The 14,547-nt window shown below is 38.6% G+C and overlaps 2 protein-coding genes across 2 annotated transcripts; both read right to left on the minus strand.

Moving 5' to 3' along the window:
• Positions 1–622: 622 nt before the first annotated feature.
• Positions 623–3,229, minus strand: CBG14367 (the record flags this gene model as incomplete). The annotated part of the gene is made up of 15 exons (XM_045239557.1): positions 623–821; positions 884–1,028; positions 1,076–1,226; positions 1,276–1,370; positions 1,420–1,556; positions 1,602–1,781; positions 1,825–1,936; positions 1,981–2,077; positions 2,122–2,232; positions 2,277–2,350; positions 2,400–2,626; positions 2,675–2,871; positions 2,918–3,000; positions 3,047–3,176; positions 3,227–3,229. 15 exons carry the CDS (start codon positions 3,227–3,229, stop codon positions 623–625), a joined length of 1,941 nt encoding a protein of 646 aa, XP_045095404.1.
• Positions 3,230–7,621: 4,392 nt separating this feature from the next.
• Positions 7,622–13,580, minus strand: Cbr-hpk-1 (the record flags this gene model as incomplete). The annotated part of the gene is made up of 8 exons (XM_045239558.1): positions 7,622–7,868; positions 7,917–8,442; positions 8,499–9,220; positions 9,266–9,394; positions 9,445–9,995; positions 10,646–10,837; positions 10,886–10,939; positions 13,437–13,580. The coding sequence occupies 8 exons, from the start codon at positions 13,578–13,580 to the stop codon at positions 7,622–7,624; spliced, it is 2,565 nt and encodes an 854-aa protein (XP_045095405.1).
• Between the last annotated feature and the right edge of the window lie 967 nt (positions 13,581–14,547).

A 14,547-nucleotide genomic window follows, 5' to 3' on the forward strand; every position in this document is an offset into this window, starting at 1 on the left:
TGGAATACGTACGGTTACAGAATTATCGGTCAATCATCATACTTGCCGACATATCCTACCATTTTTTCAAGCATCTTGAAAACCTTCCCAAAAAGAACCAGTTCATTAAAAAGCGACTATGCAAAAAGGCTTTCCAATGTTTCGTCACTTCCTGGGCTTCTGGTTTCTGTCATGATGGAATTTTCAAATCAGTATATTGTAGACAAAACGTACTGATTCGAATGATACATAGTTTGTTTGATGAACATGAGTTTCACTGAAGTTATCTTTGTTTGAAGAGTGGTACCAAAAAACGACATTATTTATGGAACACCCTAATAATTTTGAAGCACTTTAAATTTTGGATGTTTTATACGCTGATAATTATGATCAGTTTTGTTTTGCGACCCTAAGAGTTTTTTTTTTTTAAATTAAAGTTTTGAACATTTATTTCAATACAATCGAAGAAGAAAGAAAATGGAAGAAGAAAAAAAAATAGAAGAAGAAAAAAAATGAAAAAATTCAAACCTATAAAAAGCCAAACGAGAAATGCGAAAAAACCTTAGCCGAGAAAAAAATTTGAAAAACAAATTGTGAAACCAAGTAGATTTCTTCAAACAGAAGAAACCAAGTTATGTAGAGCTTAGATCCGCCAATATTTTCTTGCAAATGGGATAAGCTCTAGATTTTCCCGAGTCAATCTTTTCATTCTTCCATCATTCGATCGTTGAAGGAACTGTTCACAGCGCTCACCAAAGTTGTGAGTGACAAGTAGATGGAAGTCGTCAAAATAGTGTGATACTCCGGAAGGATTGTGTCGATTTCTTTCAGAACTTAGAATCCTGAAATTCAGAATGTGTTTTAACAAAAATTTTAAAAACTGGATTTAAGTAAATAGACTCACTCGTACAATGACGGAAGCAGTGAAGTTTCTGTCGTTGGCTGAATCGGTTTGAGCATCCAAAGGCTTCCAAAAAAGCAGAAATGCAACTTCGCTCGACTCATGACAGCATGAATGAAACGGAAATCATTCATGATCCCAAGTTCTCCTGAAAAAGAGAGTTATCGAAAGTTCAGTAATATGAACAAGTCTCACTCATTGGGTTGTTTCTAACGAGGCTGAACAGTACGACATCGAATTCTTTCCCTTGAACATCGTACGGAAGGCCAACAATGGTTCTTTTTGAATTGATCCAATAGAGGTTGTAGCTTGGGAGAAGGTCAAGTTTTTTTCGAATCTCTGCTTTCTGTAAAAAGGTAATAAATCAGCGATATAAGCCTATGAATTATTCTTACTTGTGCGTCAGTAGTCACAAGAATGGCAATTTGAGCAGGATCGATTCCATTATGTACCAAGCTCTCATAATAGCCAATACAGAGATCAATTTCATCTGTAAGATAGTCTTCGTTATTATACTTTTTAGAAATAATTCAACCTACAATTATTGATATAGTCTCCGTTGATGCATTTCTCAAACCCTTTCCCATCTTCCATACTTGTATCAAATGCAGCAATGTTCTGTTCAGTCGCTCTGTTTCGTTGTAATCTTGCTGGGTTATTAACATCAGGAGTACACCTGTGAAATTTCATTCTCAAATAAAACAACTATGTCTGGACTTACGAAAGCTCACCCTTTGTACAAAGTGAGAAATTAATGTCATCATCGGGATATAGTTGGTTGACTGCGAATCCCATAATGTTCCTGTTTCGGTGATAAATAGTATCCAAACGGAATCGGCTGAAATTTGGTTTGACCTCCAGCCAGCACACAATATTTACTATGGATTCATCACAATGTTGTCTGAAATTGCAATCGTTTCTTGAGTATATAAAATTTACCATACCGCTCGATGGGATCTGTTTGTGGGTAAAGGTGAGGGTCGCTCGCTATGACAAACCTCGCTTCCCTGATTGCTTCTGGAACTTCCTGCCTGGTCATCACTTGCAATGCATCGTCTGAATAAATATTTTTTGTACTAGGAAGTTGACTTAAAGCTCACCAATGATAACAAGGTTTGGCTTGAAAAACCTTATAAAAAAAGGAAGGAATGGCGAGCCAGATAACGCGAAAAATGTTTGCAGTGGTTCCATAACTTCCTGCAAAACATTATCCGTCAGTTTTATAATGCAAATCAACTTACGTAAATTTTATTCAAAGGGTCCGTGACAAAATTGCTCATTAATGCTCTTGTGAGACTTTCGAGCTTGTCCCTTGAGATTATTTCTTTGTAATTCATATCCTCCCACATTTCCTAAAAACGTTAAAAGATTTTACTGATAGTTTACAACTTCTTACTATAACTTTGAGAAGCATTTTGGCTTCAGGAACTCTATGAAATTGGTCGAAAATATCCATTTCTGAGCAAACACCTGAAAATAATCTCTTTAAAGAAAATGTCTTTGTTTCTTAAGCGCTTACAATTTGGCTTGACATATCCAATGTTTCTTATTGCTCCACGTTGAAGCCATTCTTTTCCGCCGTCTCGGAAGCTCTTATACTGCTCGTAAATGGCATCCAAGGAACTTTTTTTTGGTGCAAGTACTAATGTATTACTTATCCATAGTTTTGCTTCCAAAACTGAGAGATACGCCAAACAACGGGTTTTTCTGGTCCCAGGAGGTCCTTCAAGGAAAATCAACTCTCTACTCGAATTGCTTCCCATTTCCAAGGCATGTATTTAAGAATCATCAAACGGGAGATTTTCATTAATTTCGGGATCTGGTGACAATCCATTCTCATCTCGTTGACGGAGTTCTTGCAAAATTCTTGCTATGGTAGTCATTGGAGGATGATCCTCCACACGACGATTAGGTGCTTTGAGACTATAAATGTCATCAGTATTGAAGCGATGATATTTATCGCTCTCATGAGATAGCACAACGAGGAATATCTGAAAAAAAAACTTATCACACAAAATAAGGAAAACTCCATTTTACATTTGGGTCACTTCTGGAAACTTCTGGAAGTATGGTTCCGAACAAATGGGTTCTAAATTCTAAAAGCATTTGAACTCTTCTACCTGAAACAAATTGCATAATTTACAAAAGGCATAAGTTAAAACTCACCATAATCGCCTTCATCAAACTCTCCTAAATTTTTGTCGCATAATCGTTCGAAAATGATAATGCCACCTTCGAATTGGGATAAGTCGTATACTCGGAAACGTCCGAGATCTTTCATGTCTCTGTCAAGATCCTGAAGAATGTTTTTAAATAAGGGTTAATTTGAAATCGAAAGTTCTGTACCATTCTGTCTGGCAAATGTTGATATCAGCAATTGCTTTGATGTTTCAGAGGATGAGTTATTGAATGATAAATTCTAAAACCAATTATATGATCAGACTCTAAACATAAGAAACCTTTTAAAAAATTTCAGTCAAAATACTATATATTTAACAGGTAGGAACAAGATTGTCATTAGAGGTAAAAACATTGAAATCGAGAACTATGATAGGAAACGGTATAGCTTCATTTTTCTGCAAAAACCATAAAATATAAAAACACTACGAAGCGTTTTATGATTCAAATACTACGAAGCGTTTTATGATTCAAAGTCAAAAAGGGGAAATGAGATGAGAATGAAAAAATTCGCTTTTTGAACCAGAACATCTGTGAAGCACTTTACGATAATTCCGTTAAAAAGTCGATAAACGAAAAACAATTACCAAGCCGAAAAGTGCCATCTGCTGATGCACGAGATAATCCAATAAACTTGCGAGCGCAGATGCAGTGGTTTTTCAATTTTTCAATTCATTGTTACATTTTGAGGTGATTTCGCAGCTTTTTGTGGGCAACTGAAAACCAGTGGGTTGGAAGTTTTTTCGTGTATATTCCAAATTTATGAAACACAAGATTCCAAGTTTCAAGAGGAATCGAGTTATAGACAAAATATATGATTTTGAGTGAAAAGCGAATTACTTTGTAAGAAAGTTGTTCGTGTTCTCACGTGTACCACAAAATTGCATTCGACCATGGGAACAATGTATTCTAAGAACTACATTGGTGTGACCGTGGCTACTTGGCCGAAATTTCACCCAAGCGTAATACAAAAAATTCTAGTTCACCAATTTTCTTTTTTTTACTGACATGGAATGACACCCAAGTATTACCTTCAAAAAAAATCGAGACCTATATGGTTGAATAGAGGGTAAAAAGTTATCTTAGAATCCAAGAGGAATATATGATAAAAAGATGTTATAAGGAGTTATGGACCAAAACGTACCAAAAAATGGCACAACATTCAAAAATTTATAACTTTGTCAGTCTATGTCTGTTTGTTGAAATTCAAAAAACATTAGATAGACAATCAACTGAACTTTTGAAAAAAAAATTGCTTTTTTCCTATTGATTGGATTATTGATTTTTTGAAAAAACCAAAAATTTTTGCTTCACAATTGAGATAATTAATCTAGATGTAATAATTTGCAACTAGAAAAAACCATTGTGATTTTTTGGAAGTAGATTTTCATTTTGTGAGATTTTGGGAGGGAAAGGCGTTTTTACGGGACATAAAATTTCAGATCCCTGTCAAAAAAACGTATAAAAGCGAAGAATCATAACGAGTTTCCTAAAGGCGGAAATTTAAATCTGAATCATCAGAGCTGGAATAAGTATAAGTTGATCTAACAATCGATATGATACATTTCTTATAATAAAGTACCGTATTTATGAAACTTGTTTTTGAAAATTAATTTTGTTACCAAAAATTGACTGAAAAGCGCAAAAATTAAATCTTCTCATTTTCATGGAACAATGATGCTAAGTTTGTTCCATGCTTACGCTCAATTTGCATTTAATTTCCTGCCTACACTCAGTTTGCTGATGTCAATCTCAAAAAGGAAGTTAATTGATACAAATAGTACGAATGGTTATTCAAAAAAAAATCTCGGTGTCACTATATAGGAAGTGTGCAAATCGAATTATTGTAAAAAAAGCAAGCGGGGGTGGTGGGAAAGAAAAGAGTGCTGTATTTGCATTTTTTTTCTGTTTTTTTCCCATCCAAGTTTAGCTGTGAATCAAAAAATCAAACAAAAATCCAAAGATCATTACAGTAATAAAGGGGTTAAGTGTTTTTGAAGTTCAGAGGTCTTTGAAATATAGCTAAAAAGCGTCAATATTGAAAGATAATCGTTTTCTTTCTGGAAAATTCTCACATTTCCATTGAATAGTAATGCTAATTATGAAAATAATAGAAACAACGTTCGGTAAATTTCCCCGGTCCCATTTTCGTTTTAGAAAAAAAAATCAGTTTTCTAGAGAGAAAACAACTTTAGAGAGAAGATTTTCATGGAAATGGCTTCAGGCAACCGACTCGGAACAATAGTACGATGTGAAAAATGCGAAGAACTGAGAAGACAAGGATAAAGCTTTCTGACACTTGGTTGAGCTTCATCTCTTTTTTTTCTGGACCTTTGCAGTGCTGAGTAGACATCTTATCGTTCATCGACACTTTTTCAGTATTTTGTGAGAGATAGAGCAGAAGAAGTTCTTTGAAAAATGTTCAACTAGTGATTTCGTGCTTTCGAAGTAAACAAATAATTGTGAAGAGCCACAGATTTAAAAGAGAGTTGAAATATATGTTCCCTCGCGTAAACGTTTTGAAGAAAGTTTACTAGTGGGAAAAAGATCTCTCACATGTGTGCGAGAAATGTTTTTTTTTCATTTCTGGGACAGCGGGCGAAGCATCGTGATAATTTATTTCACTGAGTAAACTCAGTTCAGTTTTCCAATCTGATTCATTTTTACACAAATGATCTATTTTTTTGGAAACTCGCAGAGGTTCGCGTCAAAAATAAAACAGAAAAAAACTTCAAAAGAACATTTAGTTACAAAAGCAGGGTCTTCAAATTATGGGTCTCATCCCATTTTTTGAAAATTCCTTTCAGAATTATTCTTCAATTCAAAATTCTGGTGTCCCGTGCTTCACAATTGAGATAATTAATCTAGATGTAATAATTTGCAACTAGGAAAAACCAACAAGTTTGCTGGATCGATGTCAATTTAATCTTCTCAAAAAATGAATGCATGCTGTTCTTTAAAAATGAAAATCGAACAGGGTAGCGCACCAAAATAAATGGTCAGGATAGTAGGATTTTTCACAAAAATGGATATGAACAAGGTTTCGTTTATTGTGATTTTTTGGGAGTAGATTTTCATTTTGTGAGATTTTGAGATGGAAAGGCAGCATCCGGGTAGAAAAAACATCACTTATTTCTTCGATGAAGCAGCATCGTCTGTAATTAAGAGAAAAGGAAAAGCAGCATCAATCTTGGCTTCAACCAAAATGGTGAGACGCTCGGCTCTCTACTCTCATCTTCTGGTTCAAAGTTAAAGGGGCTTAGCATCTTCGTCATTGCTTTCGACAAAAGGTGCCCAAATGTGCCTGTGGAAAAGACACTGGCCAGATTTCGGTCGTAATTTGAACACTGATAGACTGAATGGAGGTGTTCAACTTCCACCAAAAGCTACTTTTCCGAACTATATTTTTTTGTCGATTTCTTTAAAAACCTTTGTTTTCGATTTTACGGCCAAGCAGTTTGGTTACTTGGCTTTGGTTGTTCAACTAGTTATTATGAATTTCCTGTTTTTTTTCAGGGCTTGTGGAATTGCATAACTCTGGAAATAGGAGACAAGATTCGCACGCCAATTTTTTATTGATACAAATACATCGGGAGTGGGGTCTGAATACAAAAGAATACATTCTTGAAAACGTAGTGTCCAGAAATGAAGATCCCAAAATATTCAGAAATACATGACATTCGGCGAACGAAAAAGCATATGAATAGAATATTGCAATGACTTTGCGAGAAACAGTTATACCGAGACAGAGAAAAAAGCAGAACATTTGTAAACGGACCGCAGGAAGAGAAAAAAGAAAAGGAAACATAGACCAACGGTTGTACTCGTGGGAAGAGAGAACTAAAAAATTTGGGGGGGAGGGGGATTGCGACAAAAGTATGTGATAGAGACATGTGAAGTTAAGGAAATTTGACTGGTTGGGAAACATTCCACGGGGACAGAAATGAAGCATTTGAGAAGACAGAAAAAAAGAGTGAAGCTGACAAATGACCAATTATGAATTTTCGGATTTTTTTGGACTTTTGAATATTCCACTTTTTTTTGGGATTTTGTATTATTTCTTAGGGGGAAATTTTTGATTCTAAAGTTGATCATAGAAAATATCACAACTTTAAAAGAACAATAAATTACAGAAACTTAGACAGATTGCAAGCAGAAACGGCTAAAAACAAAACCGAAGGAAACTATAAAATGTGTCCGTTGGTGTCTGAAAAGTTTAAGTACCAGTTGACTTAGTAGCGCTAGTGGAATGGGGCGAATGACTGGAAAATCAAACAACCATCACAGGAGAAAAATAAGATGACGAGAAGGAGCAGAAAAATTAGGGCGAAGCGTGCAGACAAAAAAAATAAAAAAGCGAAAGAAAAGTGATTATATTACAAATGTGGTGTGCAAGATGAAAGGAAGCGGGGGGATGAGGAAAAATCTCATCAAACTAGAAAATTTTCTAAAATGAAAATGTAGCGGTGTGCTGGAAAACCTTCCAGTCAAAATATTGATTTTTAGACTTCAAAATGGATTGTTAAAAAATAATAAAAGAAAAAGAATGAAGCAATGAAGTGATTAGTTATTAAAAGCTCTTGGAATATTAGGTGGATCCAAAAATGGGTTTGGGAGAAGGCCAGCGACAGTTTTTGGATCGAAAAGTTGGGACATCGGGTAAAGGTTGACATTTGGAAGAGCGGCGGTATCAAAAGTGGTAGCTGGGATGAAGTTTTCCTCTGTTTTGAAAAGGTTTCCAAAATTCAGTGGGTCCGGTCTAATTGGATTGACAGCTCCAGTGCGAGTAGAACTTCCACTGTTGCTTGTGCTACAAATAATTCTATCAACCAATGGTCCTTCACCCTCTAGTCCTCACCTTGGACCATTGCTATCCTCATCGCTGGACAGGGTGATGACAGAAATCGCCGGTGAGTCTTTCTTCTCTTCTTGTGATCCTGATTCAGCTGGTTTTGGCTTTGGAGCTGTATTGATGACTGGTTGAATGCGAGGTTGTTGGTTTTGTGCTGCTGGTAGATTTTGTTGCAATAAATTTGGCTGAAGCAGATTTTGTCCTAATCCCCAGCTGGAGTTATCGTCAGGGAACGGGATTGTAGGCGGATTAAACGCAGTGTTCGGCATGGGTTGAGCCAAGAACGGTGGAAGCCCGAAAGGTTGTGGATTGTTCCCGAACACCTGATTCAGGGTGTTGATCTGCGGCAGTGCGGGTTGCGGTGCTCGCATCATATCATTTGCGAGTACGGCGAATTGTTGCGCGGTGCCTGGTGGCCACTGTCCCTGAAGCATTGATGGATCCATTATGGGTACCGGCACAAACTGTGGAACCATATGACTCGGGGTGGCCAGGGATAAAAAATGCGGTGGTCGGGGGACGAAAGGGTGATCTGCAAGATGTCGAGGTTAAAGAATTCGAACTGGCAGTTTTGAAACAAAAACTTACGGAGCTGCGCATACTGGAAGAGTGGTCCAGTTTGTATGGGTTGGTAGAAGAATTGTCCATTTCCATTTGCTGTAGCCATTTGTTGTGTGTAATGATGCAACATATTCGAGAGGTCCGGCTGAGCTGGGGGGATACTAGAATTTGGGAGACCGCTCATCTGTGGCGGAAGCATGGCAATTATTGGTTGCTGAAGCTTCTGTGGGATCACTTTCTCGGCTGGAGTGATTGGAGTTGGCACGTTTGGAACACGATACTGAGTTGGTAGACTGTTCTTTCGGCAGATCTCCATTCTCTTGTGAGCTTCGTGGATGTAGTTAGAGAAAGCATAAGGGGTCAGGTGGGTCATGTTGACGAACTTGGATTCCAATCCCTCTGATGGCATCATACGGAAGTCTGGGTTCAAGACGAGCATCTTCTTGAGAACCTCAACGAACTCTTGGCGATCGAGCCTATCACAGATTTGCTCGACTGGATCCGATTCGAAGGTGTAGCTGACACGGGTGATGTCCTCGAGCACGTTGAAAATATACTTTCTTGTTTCTTTGGACTTGGCGGTGGCAGAGGACGCTTCATACTCTTCGACAGTCTTCAAGCGGTAGTAGCTTCCGTGAATGTTAGTGTGGTTTGGGCTTCCAGACTTGACCTCCTTGAAGAATCGATGAAGCTTCGATGCGTTTTCCAGCATTGTGGTTGGTGGAAGTCCTTGAGTTTGGATGATGAATCTGAAAGCTGTTCCTGCTAAAACGTCCCTCAAGACCAATTATTACCTAATCTGATCATACTCCGAACTTCCCGGGTATAATGGCCAGCCGAGGAAGAGTTCAGCGATCACGCAACCCAATGACCACATGTCAATTGACTCGTTGAATGGAAGACCGAGGATGATTTCGGGCGCGCTGAAAGAACCATTTTTCTGGTTGTACATAAAAGAAAACTAATTACTTACCGATAGTATCTACTTTGTAGATAGGTATTAGTTACAACCTTGTGCCTTTGAGAAGCACTTCCGAAGTCAATGACCTTCACTCGGTATGGTTGCTGTTGCGGGTCGACCAGCATGATGTTTTCAGGTTTCAGATCAGCATGAATCAAACCGAGCGACTTCAATTTGTTGAGTGCAGTAAGCACTTGGAACAGAATCGGGCGAATGGCATTGAGTGGAAGCGGCATGAACTTGTTTTGCTTCAAGAAGTCATAGAGGTTCTGTTCGAGCATCTCGAAGACAAGACATGTGTGGCTTTTGTGGTTGAAGCACTCGAAAGCACGAACGAAGTTGAACTCTTCCGAATTTTCATTGCTCAGCCTGGAGAGAATCGACACTTCGATTTGTCCCTGTCGTGCGTAGCTGGGGTGCTTTTTGAGGATCTTGATTGCCACGATTTCACTGGTTCCTTTCTTCCACGCCTTCACAACTTGACCGAATGTTCCTTTGCCCAGGAACTCGAGTACTTCGTAGTGATTTCCGTAGGGAGAGCAGAGCACCTCATTTTTGATGAGCTGAAAAATAAGATGATTGTCAAAACTATTATAACTATTACTCTCGTCCGAAATCATTGCACGTTGCGGCCGAAAATTTACTCAAAATCGCATCGTCGGTCGCACAGCGAAAAAACAAATTGATGCATGCGCTTTTAAATACCGTACCTCGGACGTTTTTTATTTTGGGCACTAATTGGCTGTTTTTTTCTGTTTTATAAGAAAAATAAATTAAAGATTTATAAGAATTACACAAAATTAGACAGAAACGTGCATTGATTTCGGACAAGAGTAATATTGTTATTGTTATTAGAGATCTAATTGCTGGATATCTGGAAGACAAGGTACGGGTTTCTCACCGTCTTCTTCTCTTTACACGCACAATGGATTTTGAGGTGAAGACCGACAAACCATTGTGAAAATGATGGTGGGAAGAAGACCTACATGTAATCCCGAAGGTTCCTGACAAACCAACAATTAAGTTATGGGTGAAAGTGCTATTCCCACTATGTTGCTAATCACGTCCCAGAAGAGAATACGAGAAAAATGTGAAGTCGAAAACTCAGATAAGAAAATGTGCTCTATTGAACTGCCTCAAATTTTTCTTTTCTACAGCAACTATAAGACTAGCGTTTTTTTCAAGATACTCCCTTCATTTTCGGTTACCATACCTGATATTCTCCCTCTCCGGAGCTCTTTCCACGTGTCGACATTGCTGTATTCTTTGCTGTACTCGTCACGATCAGTGGTGCCATCTTCGATGTTGCTGTAGCAGTGGCAAGAGTTGGAGCAATGACAGCGGCCGGAATAACAGCTCTGCCAAGTCCAGTTGAGTTTAACAAGTTTTTCGCAACAGCGTCTCTCTGAAAAGCAAATTAATTAGAGACGTGGATTCAGCTATAAATATATACCTCTTCATCCGCTCGGCGCTTTGCGGCGCGTTGCTCGTTGTCCGTTGCTGTTGGCTGAAAAAAATCGATATTTAGAGTTAAAATAGAATTTTTGAAGATTTCAAAGTTTAAAGGCAATAATAAAGATGTCTTCTCACTGAGTCATGAGGTTGATGAATAAAGTGCCAAATTGGTAGCTCTGTTTGGACACGACATCCAGAACCTAATCATTCTCGCTGAATAATAAATATCTCGAGAATGAGAGAGCCAAGAAAGGGCAAACGCTTTCGAATAATGAGAAGAAGAACATTCAACGGACCAACAAGACAATTGTGTGGACAAGAAGAGTCCCAAAGAATGAAACACACAAGAAGGCAGTCGTTGTGTGCGCACGCACCGTGAGGACCCTCTCCTTCCCAGAGACTAAGAATCTATTAAGGACAGTCGACGGGACCTGAGTCAGGGTAACCAAACAAATCCAACCGCGCAGGTTTTCGGGGCCTATAAAATTTATTAGAGTGGAAAGGAAACACCGACGGATTATGTTGAGGATGCGTAATCCTTTTCGAAATATGTTTGTTTTCGAGAGAATCGAAAAATATTATTGCATTTTTCGGGTTGGGGAAAAATTACGCTGAGAAATTTGGAAAACTGATTTTTCCTATCGATTATCGCAAAGTCCTAAAGAAAACCCTTCATGGGAAACTAGGATTGCGTGTGACGAAAAAGAAGAAGATGAAGTGAGAAACGAAAAATGGCAGGACGCAAAAAAGAAGTAAGTAGGAGAAAAGAAATAAATGAGGATAATTTCTGTTGATAGAAAAAAAAACGTCAGATGGGGAGGGGAAAATGAGCATCCCTCCATCGCAGCTAAGTCGAGATAGCAGACACATAGAAACACACAGATAAAAATGATGATAACGATGGGAAATTGACGTTGGAGACGCTTGAATGAGTTCTAAAAATGAGTCAGGATGACTCTAATGTCTCACATGCCGTTCCACTTGGTTTTAGAAATCCTGACATACTTTAGCGTAGACATCTATCCTTGTGGCTACTCTGTCTGCTCAGACTTTGAAAAAACTGAGAGAAGGCCCAGAGTGTCAAAGAGTGTAATGAGAGACCGGGCGACTTTTCAATCAGCTAAAATGAATCTGCAGCACACCGAAAGTAAAAGAAGAACATTTTTACAACCTCAGTGAGGGAAAAGTTCATTGTCGAGTCAAATCAGAGGCACAAGGACGTTGACTGTCTGCGAAACAAAACCCAGTGCCAGCATCGGCGGGTTTTTATTCTGCCCCGCTATTATGGGGCTGGTGATCAAGTTTCTCGTTTTTGGAATTTGAGAACCTATCTTCAAAAAAATGGAGGCAGAAAAGCACGTAAGAGGAGCGAGGAAGAGAAAAAAGTAGGCGGCGTTCAACTGTCGACCTTCCCTCTCTAATATTGATCAAATGTTATGATAAACTTTCGAGAGAAAATGAAAACTAGGCGTCGGGTTGCGCGGTTCGTCTCAAAAGACAACACAACCGACTACGTAATTGTGTATGTCAGTGTTTGGAAGAATAAGATACCCGAACTGTATTCACTGAGAAACGGCGCCCGAACGAAATGCCGAAAAAAAAACCTGTCAACACGTTTACCTCAACCACATTTTTTATCAGTCAATCAACTATTGTGAAAAATTGAACAGGTTAACGCGAAAACTACCGAGTTGATTTCAAATAATTCAGTAACGCCACCCTCTGCAAAAGCGCCGCGCAGTTTTTCTAGCGTTTTTAAGGGTTATATTTTCAAGTTTCCAGACAACTTTTAAGGCTCGGCATTTGAAAAAATAGTTTATTTTTCTTCACAAATTATTCTTTCTTCCCAATTGAACAAAATTCGCTGAAAAAAAACCTCGAGAAACTGTGCATCTTTTAGCTGAAGGGATTGTTTACTTATTTGAAATCTAATCATTAGCTTATGCGTTCGTTCATGGAATTGTTTTGAATTGACAATATCGATTGTCCTGTGATACGTTAAGTCAGCTTATTGGACATTGATTGGTGAAAAGAACGGGGTTTTCTGAGTCACAAACATGTTGCTCCAATCTGTGAGGTGCCAGCGCAAGTGTTTTAACAACATGATGTGATCCTTGAGACGTTTTTTTTCTCGTCTTGTGCTCTCACTCCCAAACCGATGGGCCGTTCTCAAAACAAAATATTAGAAGACTCATTCTCCCTCCTTAAATATGATGCGGGTGCTTGGGAATGGAGAACCAGCAAAAAGATGTAGAAGTAGTGATGATGCAAATATCTTGCATTATAACCACTTTCACAGAAGAACTCGATAATGTGAGCAGACGGGCAAAAGTAATAAATTTTCCGTTGGTTCCTCCATACTGTCATTGTAACCGATCCACAGCGCCATTGGTTTGAGCATAAATTAGAAGTGGCAAGTGTACCTAAACCCAATAGGTATCTCTTTACTACCGTACCCTCCTGTTTGGTCAGAACGAAGTTCAACTAATCAGACCAGAACCGGTTTTCAAAAAAAAAAAGATAGAATGACTTTGGTCAAGAAGACTCACCTGACTCAGTAATAGGTTCTCGGGCAGAATCCGCGCAGTGAATGCAGACGCTGGATTCAGATTCTTGAAAATGTCGTTGAAGTCGGTTAGATTAGTCGCTTTCCGGGTCTCATCCGATTGTCCGGAATTCTTTCGCTTTGGCATCACGATCAGAAGCAATGAGGAGAAGGCGGTTGGCTGATTAGTGAGCTCGGCGAAGTAACTTGCTGCTGCTCACACTCCCAGATGCTGTTCTCGCCGTCGTGGCCGACCTCCGCGCCGATTGGAAACTGTTGGAACTCCGAATTTTCAACTGTTGGGGCAATGTACGGATTGGGGTGACAATGTACAATGATGAAAACGCTCGAAAGCTCTGCTAGAAGCAGAGATTGTTCCGACCCGTCTCCTGAAATGACGATTGGTTTGAAGATATGAGAAGCAATGAGAAAGGAAGAAGGAAGATGAGACAGAACGGAAGATTACATAAAGAATGTATAATCTTTAATATGGAAATTTCTCAGAGAAGGAACGAATGATGGGAATGCGATGAAAGAAAAAAAAGAGAAGAACGAGAAGAATAAAACGAGGAATGAAGAAAAAACGAAAGAGAGAAACGAGAGACAATGTTTATGACGTGGAAAATTGCGATGTGCCCAGAAGCGATGGGCTGAAAGGAACGATGACAAAAACAGGGTCACTTCAAACCAACTGACTCATTTACCCTTACAAAAAAAAAACGATTTTCAAAGCGGCAAAGTTAAGAAGAAAAAACTGGACAACACAAAACCCAAAGAGAAACTTAGAAAGAGAGGTAAGTGACCAAAAAGCGCGTTTTTTTCTGGATGTCTCACCCTGAAATATCTTCCTTCCTACGCGAAGCACGTCACCTTAAACAGAATGGGATAATCTTCAGGTGAAATTTTGAATGACGTTCGTATTCTTCTTCTGACACGATGAAATTTGAATTTTATCAGATGTTCAATATTTCAAAAATTTGTTGTTATGGTTGTCTGAAAGAAAAAAGTGGAGAACGGATAACTTGTGAAATTTTTTTTAAGGCGCAAGTGCAATCTGCCGTATTTTCTTAGCCTAATTTTCGTATTGTTCAAACATTTTCTCTATTTTTCGACTA

Source organism: Caenorhabditis briggsae (genome assembly GCF_000004555.2).
Source record: "Caenorhabditis briggsae complete genome, chrX, whole genome shotgun sequence".
Classification (NCBI taxonomy): domain Eukaryota; kingdom Metazoa; phylum Nematoda; class Chromadorea; order Rhabditida; family Rhabditidae; genus Caenorhabditis; species Caenorhabditis briggsae.